This window comes from Pteronotus mesoamericanus, unplaced genomic scaffold (genome assembly GCF_021234165.1).
Source record: "Pteronotus mesoamericanus isolate MK-2021 breed Mesoamerican mustached bat unplaced genomic scaffold, CSHL_Meso_final contig_265, whole genome shotgun sequence".
Taxonomy (NCBI): Eukaryota; Metazoa; Chordata; class Mammalia; order Chiroptera; family Mormoopidae; genus Pteronotus; species Pteronotus mesoamericanus.
In genome coordinates, this window is record NW_026555113.1 from 145,384 (window position 1) to 157,938 (window position 12,555).

Consider the following 12,555-nt stretch of genomic DNA (forward strand, 5'->3'; position numbering starts at 1 on the left):
GAGCGTCCCTCCAGGCCAGGTCCCCAGCAGGCTGCGGACCTGTACCCGTCTGCAGCCCAGGGGTTGGGGGTCCCTGCGTTACCGTGTGAACAACTACATAACAGCCTTTCTGTAAAAGTGCCTCTTGTTTCTCCACGCGAATGCCATTCACGTCGTGCCAGGGAGACCTTAACTCTGCAAAGACTCGGTCCCTTGGGCCCTGCCGTGGAGGGAGGCGCCCCTGGTGTGAACCGACGCCTGACGCGCTTGGTTTCTCTCGCGTTAGTGGCCGATAAGACACGGGATAATTGAAGACTGGGACCTGATGGAAAGGTTCATGGAACAAGTGATTTTTAAGTACCTTCGAGCCGAGCCTGAGGATCATTACTTCTTAATGGTGAGTAACTGGAGCTGAGGAGGATATATCTCTGTAAGTCCCAAAGTGCTCAGAGTGTAGACCCAGGATGTTCTTCTGTGGGGAGTCTTTGATTTCAGCTGAAATGACTGGTGTGAATTGGGCTGCTTTTTGGGGCAAATAACAGAAGGCTCAACAAAAAACCTGTTAAGCCGAAAAGGGCTCGTTACGTCATCACACAGTCACACAGGGTGAGAGTCGGGTGGTCCCCGCGTGGGCTCCCGCAGTGACGAGCGAGGAGCAGACATGTGTGCGCGTGCGCGCGCAGCTTCCTGGTTGGCTCCCCGCAGGCCCGGGTCTCTCTGTCGCCTCGCGGGCACGTGCGCCTTTAAGCTTCCTAGAAACCTTCCCAGCAGGCTGGCCGTCAGCCACGCTTAACCCGGTCACCAGTGGGGGAGCGGAATCGCCCTGATGGGGTCAGAGCCATCAGGACCTCTCCCTGGGCTGTGAGGGGCCTCTCGCGTCACCTGGCCCGGGGACGGGGCCTCCGCGGGCCTCCCGCAGCCAGGGGGGTGGAGCCGGGAGGCACGGGGGGCCGGGGGAGGGCCGCGCACTTCCGCAGTCGGGGGTGCAACTGCGTGGCTGCGACTTCTGCATCTGAGAGCAGAGGAAACCGAGGCAAGGCGCTCTTTCGCCGGGGTTTAAAGTTTACTGTAAGGTGAAGTCGAGCTGGGTGAGGGCCCTGCTTACATCACTTAATCTTGTTCAAACAAAACCGAGCCCTGCAGAGAAATGGGAAGAGTTCTCTCGTGGTCGTGGTGGGGATGCTGTCCTAAGTGTAATACTCAATATTATGCATTTTCTTCCATGGAGTTCTCTTTGTAGGTTAAAATTAAGTATGTCTACGAAATGCATGCTTTATGGGGAGCAACTGCACGCGCCCTGCGTGGCCTGCTGACGCCGCCCGCTGTCGCTGTGGACATCTCCCCGCAGGCGCGCTGCGGATGAGCGGGTCCGCCGGGCCCGGCATGTAGCGCTTTCCAGTGGGGGCGCAGAGTGCTCTTCAGGGCCCTCTGCCCTCAAATGTGCCAACTCCACGGCTGTGGTGGTGGTGGAGGAGTCTGTCCCCTTAGTACCGGCTACAGCGAGCCCTCGGCCGGGCTCTGCTCTTCTGCTCTTCCCTCCGGGAGCGTCCGCACCGCCGTCGGCAGGCACGGGCACTGCGGCCCTCCCTCCGCTGCCTCCTGGCGGCTCTCGCACAGTGAACGGGCTGGGAAGCTGCCCGGGTGCCCAGGCGGCCCTGTCTGTGTGGCCAAAAAAAAACTACGGCTTCCCACCTGTCCCGTGGGCACTTTTCCTTCCCTGGCATGTCACGGGACTTCCCGCCTGGGGGGACAGTGTAGGAGCTGGTGCCGTGCCCAGCTGTTCCCCTGCCTGCCCTGGTCGCTGTGCCCCGGGGGGGACCGCACGCCCTGCCAGGACACAGCCCGCAGGAAATGTCTCCTAATTTTGTTCTTTCTGATCCAGCTCGCGCGTGTAGGCTGGAGAGGTCAGCCAGCTGCCAGGAGAGGGTGGGGAGTGTTTGGTGTGGATGTGGAAAAGCTCGGGTCCATGTGCCGAAAATGAAGACCTGCAGTGAATGTTCCAAAATAGTCAAGTTTATTAAAGATCAGAAAATACTGTATTATAGACACTGTATTACTGTATTCTGATCCACACTCTATTTTTAAAAATTTTTTTAATCGTGTTTTTTCCATCGCCATTTATCGCCCTTATACTGCCCCCCATCGCCGCACTGCGGTCCGCGCCCACGAGTCCGCCTTCCTCCTTGCCCTGCCCCTCCACCCCAGCCCCCCCCCCATGCTGGGTGGAGCTCTGCAAGTGGTCGAGGCGGAGATGACAGTGCCTCTCCCCGGGGTCACGCCCTTGCTCATCCGCTCGAGGGGCAGGGGCAGGGGCAGAGGGGCGGGCAGGCGCAGGGGTCCCTGGCCAAGGCGTCAGAGTGCGTCGACAGCATTCACCGAACCGCTGCGCCGGATAAGGACATCTTGGCATACAGGAGTCCAAGTAAGAGCTACGTCCCTCCGTAGCTCACGTGGTGGTTCTTTCTGGCCACTCTGACCACGCATCCCGGCCAACAGGGCGCTCCTTACGGCCCCTGCTTTCATGAAGTTCCAGGGGCTCAGCTCATGTTGGCCGCGTGGACTGAGCAGAGGGCGCTTGAGAATCACTTCTCCGATACCGAAGTGCCCAGAGTTCAAAGCAGAATCCCATATTTCAGAGGGTAGCAATGCTGAGGGGTAGAAAGTGAGTTGTACCTTCAGGAGAGATTTGGAAACTGACTATGAGTCAAGTAAGAAAGAGCAAAGAGAGAGAGAGGATACAGCCCTTCCTTCATCCTCTTGTCCCGGCCCGGTCCGTGGGGGGTTACGAGTGACGCCGCCCCGCCGGCAGGGGCACCTCCTTCCCCGGTCTGCTGACCCGCGCCCTCTCCCGAACCGCCTCCCCGACGCACCCGGCTCTGCGGGCACCCGCGGCCGTTAGGCTGAGGGTAGATGCGCCTTCCCACGTGGCACGTCCTGGTGTCCAGCCGTAGTCCCTCCCGGGGCTCGAGGAGTCCAGAGACGCCCCCCGTCTGGTGCTGCCAGCCACGGCTTCCTGGGCCTGCTCGGTTAGTTACCGGTGGCCGCGTGCTGCCCGCTGCCAGTGTGTTGTCCTCCCCGACCCCCATCCCTGCCCAGCTTCTCCTCCTCGAGGATTGAGGTGTTTTAATAAAGTTGCTTTGCCGCAGTTCTAGAGGGGGTGGGGCGGGGCGGTATGAGGTAAACGCGTGCAGTTTGCTGTCCTCATCCAGAAATACGGATTGGTTTTATGGTCATGACTAGTTATTCATTTTGGAATCAATACCAGATGATATTTTACCATTGTTATGAATAAAAACGTTGATGTAGTTTGCGTTCATGTGATGTTTTAATATGTCTGAGTATTAAAAAATGAGAACGTGATACCTCCAATTTAGAGCTTGTTATAAATAATGGTTTGGGAAAGTTTTATTTAAATTGGTCTCCTAAAGGAACAATTACTGGTAGTAAATGTAGAAGAAACGGAGGATTGAGGGAGAAATGGATTTATGATTACGGTTCGCAGAACCCATGAGGATATGCCCTTAATAAGCTGAGTTTGATTCAGGAACCAGGGGAACCTAATTATATTGTAAACATTCCTTAAGTGGAAGTATATGGATTTTAATGTAAATCCTTCACAGGTGGTGAATTGTTTGGTAGCAAGTAATAGAAGTATTAAAAAAAACAGTCGTTTAAACCAGTTAGGGGTTTTATTGTTAAGTTTGTATTGGGTTGGCCACAAGGCCTTCATGGTTTTTTTCCCCATAAAGTAAAAGACACATTCTTCTTTCCCACCAATAACTTCATTGGGTCGGGTATTTCGAGGGTGCCGGCCGTCTCCCACCGTTGGCTTCGAGCGGGCAGAGGCCAGGGCTGCCGCTCGACATCTTCCAGGGCCTGAGACGGCAAAGAATTTTTTGGCCGAAATGTCAATAGTACAAGAAACTTTGCAAACCGCTTGACATTTTTGATCAGTCACAGCACCTTCTCCATACACTGCACAAGTCTTTTTATTTTTTGCGTTTCAGTTGCGTTTTTCACCTTTCTTGAAATAATAAAGCATAACACACCAAAAATGCGTGTTTTCTTCCATTTTCAGTATTAAAATGGCTGCCCCCAAATTCACCAATTTTGATGAGTTTTTAAGAAAAAAATCACATCACGCTGATAGGACAGCTTTCACAATGCCCTCTAACAAAAACGGTTCTGAATGAACCAACAGCTCCCAGAGCCGTGTCCCGGGAGAAGCGTCGGGGACTTCGCCGCCAGCCCGGGCGCCGGGAGGCAGTGCTGGGCGGCCGCTGCCCGGCCTCGCAAAGGACCCCGGTGGCCCGGGGATTACTGTGGGGCGCCCCCCTGGGGACGCGAGCGGGCCGCGGCCGCTGCGCTGGCTCCGCTGGTCCAGGAGAAGGCGGCGGTGCGTGCATTGGGAGCCTGCGGCCCCCAGCCTGGTGGGTGGGGCGCTGTTGCAGAGGCCGCCTCCGTCAGCTTTTGCCTCTTACCGGCCAGAACGTTGCCTGTCAGCCACCCCTGTCCACAGGGCGCTCCGCGTGGGCTTCCCTCCAGGCCTGTCTCTCCTCCCGTGCTGGTTCCGCCCCGTGGGCCAGGGAGGCCGAAGGGGGAATGGATCCGGGGCGGGCGCTGCACTGTGCGGCACGTGCCGTCCCGCCGGGCCCACCGCAGCGAAATGAGAGCCGGTCTGTGCTCTCAGCTCCGGCCCGTTCCTCCTGCGCGGCCCCGCCGCCGGCCCTGGGCAGCTGGCAGGCCAGGGCCCTGTTACGTGCTGCGCTGCGAGGCTCCCCTCTGGGTGGCCAGTCCACGGGGGGCTCTGTCGCTCAGGCTGGCCCGGCCTTTCTTTCGTCGTGGGGGCCGGTGGTGCGGCCGCGGAGCCGCCGGTGCGCCGCGGAGGGCATGCCTGCCCGCCTGCCTGCCCCTGCCCTGCTCACGGGGCCTCTCCCCAGCCCGCTGCCAGCGCTGCGGCAGTCCGGGGTTTGCCTCCGCACAGGTGACTGTGTGCCGGCGTGTGGGCTGCACATAAACTTTTGTTCTTCACAAATGGTAACAAAGTATACAGACCGTGGAACACCTTGACTTTTCATTTAAAATAATTAGAAAGTCATGATAAAAGCATCACAGATTTGCCTTCCTGACCACTTTGAGGTTCAGTGGTGTTAACTGTACTCACATTGCTGTGTAAGAGATGGCTCCAGCTTTTCCATCTTGTAACACGGAGACTGTATACTTACTGAACAGTGCCCCACTTCCCCCTCCCCTGCATCTTGTATTTTAAACAAAGTTTTTATTAAACATGGTCAATACAAAGTATTTAAGAATGTTTGCAATATAGAGACACCTTTCTCTTATTTAACAGCTTATCATAGAGACTCTCATATCAGCATATGTGGAGCGCACCGTTTTTAATTGCCGCAACGTATTACATTTTATGGGCCAGGCATACTTTATTTAACCGGTTCCTCAATGACGGGCTCTTAGGTCATTTCTGATCTTGCGCTGTCGTACGTATCCGAAACGCGGACCTAGACCGCTCTGAGGCACCCTGTTCCGGTGGTCTCTTGCCTGCAGCTGTCTCGCGGCAAGTTTCTCACTGGTGTTTGCTGATGATTTTAGCACCAATAACCCGCTTTCACTGAGCTCCCTCCTGAGCCGGGTGCTGCTCTGAGCCCTGGCCTCCTTTCCTCTTTGCAGCTCGGGGAGGTGGGCGCTCTCTGTGACTGGAGAGGGAATCACCTCCCAAACACTCGGGCTTGGTTTTCGCTTTGCTTTGCATCGGGTGTGTGTTCTAATAAGTTTACCCCGCTTTTGTTTAATTTCGTGTTACACATTCACCCTGCATTTGTTTAGGGTGATTACTTCCTGCTGTGATGCGTGGCCGTGTGGGCACATTCCCCCATTTCCGTCCCTCCTCTCCCTCGCCTCTGCCACCTGCTTGTGATCGACTTTGCTACTGAACTTAGTCTACCAGCAACATTGAGAGCTTTCTGTGTATAACACCTCTGATACTTTATCTTTAGATTCCCTCATGAGAGGATATCAGTGCCTTTATGTGCCCTCCTCTCTGTCTACATCCCTCACTTGGTAACATTTCTGCTGTTTTAATCTGACATTTGCATGCTGTTCTATAACTGATTCCCAGGGAAGAAAAGCCGGCCTCCCACATCCGAGGCTCCCTGCGCGCCTTCGGCTGTGCTTCCTGCCTGCGTGTGTGGCTGCCGTTCACCTTCTGCCGGCGGAGTCCCGCGGGCGTAGCGGCCCCTGCGGGCTCGCGGCAGTGGAAGGGGCTCGTCCCCGCCCCACACGGGGCGGCCGGGCGGCCGGGCGGGAGTGCGGGCCTGCCTCCCCGCTGTGGGGGGCGCTGACGGTGAGGGCGGCCCCCTCTCTGCTCCGAGGGCGACTCAGGCGGCGCTCAGGCTGCAGCCACGCGCTACCACCCGCCGAGGGGGGCGGGGGCTGTGACAGCAGACCCGTCTTCTCAACGCCCGGCAGCTCTGCAGGCGTTAGGCCCACGGTCGGTCGGGGCGTGCAGGGCGCAGGCAGGGCGGGCACCGGGAGGCCGGTCCTGCGGGCTTGCGTGCGGACGGCGCCTTCTCTCCGGCGCCTTCTCTCCGGCGCGTAGTCGCGTGGCCCTTCCTCTGCTAGCGCAGGCCAGAGCGCTCAGGTGGCTCTTCTTCCCTAAGGAGGACATGGGTCCTGTTGGATTGGGCCCCGCACCGTGACCTCGCTTGGCCTTGTTACTTCCCTATAGACCCCAGCTCCAAACACAGCCCTGCTCAGGTGTGGGAGTTCAGCATGAATTTTGGGGGACACAGGTCAGTCCATGGCAGAGGGTATGTAGGCTTTTTTTTTTTAACCCAAAAGGCCCTCAGAATTTTTATTCTTTTTCTTTTCTTTTGCAGCATTAAGTCTGTGGTGTGTGTCCATACTTACTGACATGGAAAAATTCACAGCGCGCTGCCGAATGACCGAGAGCAGGTTTATTTACTCGTTTTATCTTCCTGGAATCCTGTCGCTTCCTCCTATTCGATGGTGGCTCTGGCTTTACGATAGGTTACGGGAATTTTGTGAAAGGTCTTCGGCTGTGATTTTATCTGCTTTGTTTTTATATTTCTCTGGGTAGGGGTCCTCCTCCTGCCCTTTGTTTTTCCTGTGGCTTTTCTCTCTTCCCTCTCTTTTTCGTCAGTTTTTTAATACGGTCTCTGGCTAGTTTCTGTGGGTTCTTTCCTCATCCTTGAACGAGGGGAGCTCTTCTCTGACCCCCTGTGTGCGCGGCTCCAGGAGGGGCGGGGGCGGGGCGGGGGTGGGCGCTGTCTGGGTGAAGCCACGTCTGCTCCGCACTCTCCTGCCTTGAGGCCGGTGGCCAGGACGTCCGTCCGGCCCTGCCCCTGCGCACTGCCGCCGGTCTGCCCGAACTGACCTTCCTGCCCCTGGCAAGGGCTGCTTCTGCCTCTGCCTCTGCCTCTGCCCCTTGGAGGACTCGCCCGACCTCCTGCTCCCTGAGGTCACTGGGGGCCCCTTGGCGCCCGCCCGTGTCTGGGTGGGGGTATTACTGGCAGCGTGCAGGGTCTGTCCCGTTTCGGGGTGTTCAGGTGCTGCGTCACCAAAGGTGGAGCTTTCTTCGCTGTGACTTGCCCCCAGTGCGGGTGGCCGCCGAGCGCGGCAGCATCCGGAGAGTCCCCACCCTGCCACCTGACAGCTTGTACGGCCAGCTTTCTTTAACGAGTCACTCTCGTCTGCTCTCTGCCCAGCGTCCTAATTAACATGCTTCTAGGTGGACTGTACGGTTCTGATGTAATTACATGAAACCTGAGTGAATACTAAATATAGTGATTGTTTTCTTACAGACAGAACCTCCACTGAATACACCAGAAAACCGAGAATATCTTGCAGAAATTATGTTTGAATCTTTTAACGTACCAGGACTCTACATTGCCGTCCAGGTAAAAGCCACGTTATGTTTCTGATTCCCACAGGCTCGTAGCTGGCTAATAGTGGACCCCATGCTGATCCCCAAGGCTCCGTGTTGCAAGCTGGTGCTGCGCGCTCTTCCCTTCTCCACTGCCTCAGCTCACACTCACACACACACACAGACACTCTTGCAGGTGCACACTCACACTCTCGCAACTTTTTCTCACACACATGTACACATGTACACATGCACATGCATGCACTTACGTGCACACAGTCACACTCACACATATACACACAACCGCCCCCCGAACCACACACTCACACGCAGCCCATTCACCTCAGCCCGAGGTTTTCCGACCTCAGCGCCTTGGGGCGGGCAGTTCTTTGGGGCAGGGCTTCCTGTGCATTGGAGGGCATTTAGCAACATCTCTGGCCTTGACTCACTAGAAGCACCACCACCAGCCTCCTCCCCACCAGGTGTGACAGAAATGGGCACCAGGCCGTTCCCAGTGTCCCCTGAGAGCAGTGTGGCCCTGGTTGAGAGCCCGTGTTCGAGTCCCACCAGAGTGGAGTGTCTTTTATTTTTAATTATTATTTTAAAATTGTTCAGTTACAGTTGTCCCCATTCCCCCCATTACTCTCCAGCGTGGAGTTTCTGGGGTGGGGCTGGGGACCTGTCTCCCACAAACGCCACGGGCGGCCTTCCTGCCGCCCGTCCGGGGGCCCCCCTGGGAACCGGGGGATTAGAAACACCAGCTCCCGATTCCATACTACAAATCCCTGTCTCCCTGGCTTCTCTTTGTAAAAGCTTGATGTATTTTATGAAGAGTCCTCCGGTTTAAGCGTACAAAATTTGCATGCCGCCGGGCCAGTGTGGGGGGGGCACGGGGCGGGGGGGCGGAGGAGGATGGGGAGGGAGCTGCTCAGGCGTTCTCGGTGGGAGGAACCTTGCTGCGCGAGAGCATGCGCAGCGGCGGCCCCGGCTGAGCCGAGCCCCGGCCGCCGCTGACGGGCCCCTGTCTCCTGTCTCCGGAGCAGGCGGTGCTGGCCCTCGCGGCCTCGTGGACCTCGCGGCAGGTGGGCGAGCGCACGCTCACCGGGATCATCATCGACAGCGGGGACGGCGTCACCCACGCCATCCCAGTGGTAAGCAGGCCTGCCAGGGCCTCGCTCTGCGGGACTCGTGAAGGGCGGAAACCTCTTCTGTAGTTGAAGTGCCACTGTACAAGCCACAGCTGTATGTAGAGAAGGAAAGGAGAGTCTCTCAGCCAGGCGCGTGGGCAGGGCGCGGATGCGCCGCCGAGGCCTGGCGGTTCTGAATCTGCAGGGGCGGCTCCTGCCGTCGAGGCCGGGTGTCGGCGGGGCCTCCCGCTCTGCCTTGTCCCCGGGTGCCACGGTCACCAGGAGGGAGGGCTCTCCTGCTCGGGTCCGAGCTCCAGGGATAGACCTGCCATCCTAGGCATCTCGTGCGTCGGCGTGTGCACGACCACCGGCAGGGTGACCGCTCCTCCTGGACACGGTGCCAGGACATGGTGGCTTTACCCGCCTCCCGCTTCCGAGAGGTGGCCCTCGTGGCTTGGAAACCTGTTTAGGAGCCAAGGAAGACAGAGTGTGCGCTCGGACTTGCGGGTGCTCTGCGCAGTCAGTACCAGGTTTCAGAGAATCGGAGAAGTGATCCTTAATTGGGCTTTCTCTTTCTGTTTTTGGTCCAATAAACTTTTTAAATGGATCGTTTAAGGTTGGTTCTGTGAAAATGGATTGGCACTGTCAGAAGGGAGGGGGGCGCGGGGGAGGCCTGGCTCCCAGAGGCAGCCCCGCCCGCTGGTCACAGCCAAGCGCGCCGGCGGCCGGCTCGCGCGAGGCGCGCGCAGGGGTGACCCCTCTCGAGGGGCCTGCCTTAAGCAGGGCATTTGCTTCCCTTGGGAAGGCCGCCGCCGTTTCACGCCACGAAGCTGAAGCGACAACGCAGTTCACTGACGCTGTGCCTCCTCAGAGGCCAGAGCTCCCGGAGGGGAGGGTCGCAGAGAGGAGTCCAGCCCCTCCCCGCCGGCTGGGCCCTGCCAGGGTGCCCTGGGCGGCGCCTCACGGGGGCCGCCAGGGACACGGTGGGACTGGCCTCGCGGCGTCCCCGTGCTCCGAGGTCCCGCAGGCCCGTCTCCGACCTCGGTGCCTGTTGTGAGGCACTGAGACGTGTTAGTGTCCCTGCCTCTCGGCGAGCGACACCGGCTGGAGGGACCGGTGTCTGCGTCCCCCCGAGGTTGTCCCCTCGGCCCGGCGCCGTGGACCCACTGCCTTCTCTCTCGTGGTTCCAACTGAGGAGAAGAAAGGAAACCAAGGTCCACCCCGTGTAGAGGCCCACAGAGGAAGTTGTTAAAATTGTTATGTGTCATGGTTCAGTTTTTTCCTGGAAAAAAAAAATTACATTTGTGGCACAAAATTTGGATAAAACAGAGAAAAGCAAAGGAGAAAATAAAGTGACCCATCAACTAACTTAAAGAACTGCAGTTTAGTTTTGGTTGCAGAGCCTTCTGAACTGTTAGACACACTGTGTGCACATGTTAAGCAGAACGGCCTGGTTTTGTGTTCTAATTGTGTAATATAATCCTAAAGTTGTATTTTGTGTATTGATTTATCCCTAGTAGTGTTTCTCATGGTTGCATATTCTGTGAAGAACTATTTATGAACTGCATACTGGCCCGTCACGTGAGAATAGCATAGCTCACTTACGTGATTCCCTGTTGTCGGACCGGCAGGTGTTTTACCACTGAGTGCTGCGATGAAGCTGCTGCTTGCGAAACTCCGGCTGAATTAAGTTTAGGAAATATTAAAGGTCTTGTAGAGAGCATAATAGTTGTGAATGCTTTGTGTTGGCTGATATTCTTATGACTTTAGGTTGATCTTTGTATGTTAATAATTTGGACACATCTTTTATCCCCCTCTTAAAATATTTTACAAATAACTCAGACTCTGTGGAAAGGCCTAGTCTTCTCTTGCTTTTAGATGTTAGGTGCCTGAGGCGGAATAGAAGGGGAATGTGGTAACTTGTCCCTGAAACTTACCGTGACGGCAGCCGGGGTCGGAACCACGAGAGCCGCGCTGTCTGTGAAACGAGGTCAGCGGTTCCTGGCCACACCCTGGGCCTTACGTGGGCCTGGGGCGCAGAGGCCAGTGCTGTTAGGTGGGACCTGCGGTGTCACTTCTCTGCTGACGCCGTGGTAAGAGTGATCCCCTCCGACCGCCGGTCCCTGGAGAGTGCACTGGGCATGTGCCCAGGCCCGCAGCCTCCCTGCCAGCCGCACCCTCAGGAAGCTGGCGATGGGCCTCGGTGAGCTGGACGTGTGAGCCCTGGGCCCGGCCCCGGGGGTGCTGGGGTGGGCTGCACCCCGATCCTGCCACCGGCAGACAAGCCTCACGGTTCAGGAAGGCGGCCCAGGGAGCCGGTCTCAGGCAGTGCGGCTCTAGGTGAACTGACCGAGCCCCTCCTGGCAGGCGCTGGGTTTTCAGTAGTTCGTGCTCCTGTATCGTAACCCCTGCGGGCTGTCGCTTACCCTGTATGGGGACACAAGTACTGGGCGGATGCACGTGTCCCCGTCACTCAGCTGACAAGGGCGGGGCCGGAGTTTGAATCCAGGTTGTTAGAATTGAAGTCTTGTGAACGTAATGAAATTGTTGATTTTTAAATAAAAGTAGATTAAATAGTTGGTTTAGCAGTTTATAGGTAAAACTCTTTCCTTCATAAGGAACAAAAAAAGATGGGGTTCATGGTTCTGACACCGACGTTACTTTTGGGAGATGAACTGTCCCTTGTGGCTTTTTTTGGCACGTTCCTGATGAAAGGGCCATTTCGGTCGCTTGAGAGAGATCAGGTCATGCTGACAGCTGCGAATGCTGTCACTTTAGAGGACCTGTTCGAGGTGCCGGGTGGGGATCAGTAGACACGTGTCAGTGCGCGAGCGAGGGGCAGGAAGGGGGCTTGTCACTGAGGGGTTGCTCACGCGCTCTTGTGCCTCCTCTCCCCCCAGGCAGAAGGCTATGTAATTGGAAGCTGCATCAAACACATCCCGATCGCAGGTAGAGATATTACGTATTTCATTCAACAGCTGCTAAGGGAGAGGGAGGTGGGAATCCCTCCGGAGCAATCGCTGGAGACCGCAAAAGCCATTAAGGTAAAAACAGACGGGAATCGGGCTGGTTGGGGGTGAGAGAGGTGGTGTCTGCTGCCGTCCCCCGCCCCCTCCCCCGTCCCTGCGAGTGTGGGTCTTGCCCCGGTTACTGCGAGTTCCCTAAGGGAGTGAAAGACCTAGCGACTGCCGGGAACCCGCGGTGTCCCCGCCACGCGGTGCCGCCTCAGGTGACCGGGACCTCCTTCCGCAGAACCCCCAGTCAACTGAATTGTCCCCCGCCCCCTGCCGTGCTCCCCACCTCCGCCGCCACGGTCTGTTTCTGGAACAGGAGCTACGACACTGGGAGGCCCGGCCGGGCCGGCGGCCAGCGTCGCGCTCCTTCCCAGGGTGCGCTGTGCGTGGCTGTCCCCCGGGAACCGCAGTACAGAGCAGTGTGACGGTCCGGGGCCATCTGGCAAAGCCCCTGTGTTTCTGACCCCGTTTCCACGCGGGATGAGCTGCAGGCAGCCCCAGCGCTGAGGCGGGCGGGGGGCAGGACGGGGAGAGG

At 57.4% G+C, this 12,555-nt stretch overlaps 1 protein-coding gene across 3 annotated transcripts in view; it reads left to right on the plus strand.

Moving 5' to 3' along the window:
* The window catches only part of ACTR3B (actin related protein 3B), a 45,132-nt gene that overhangs the window by 17,032 nt on the left and 15,545 nt on the right, over positions 1 to 12,555 (plus strand). Inside the window, exons 4-7 of one of the 3 annotated variants that reach the window (XM_054574774.1) lie at positions 266 to 376; positions 7,818 to 7,913; positions 8,923 to 9,030; positions 11,907 to 12,050. In XM_054574774.1, coding sequence (XP_054430749.1) covers positions 266 to 376; positions 7,818 to 7,913; positions 8,923 to 9,030; positions 11,907 to 12,050 — 459 coding nt within the window. Of the gene's footprint in view, positions 1 to 265; positions 377 to 6,871; positions 6,949 to 7,817; positions 7,914 to 8,922; positions 9,031 to 11,906; positions 12,051 to 12,555 lie in introns of those variants that run through there. The other 2 variants (XM_054574776.1, XM_054574775.1) reach the window with 2 other exon arrangements.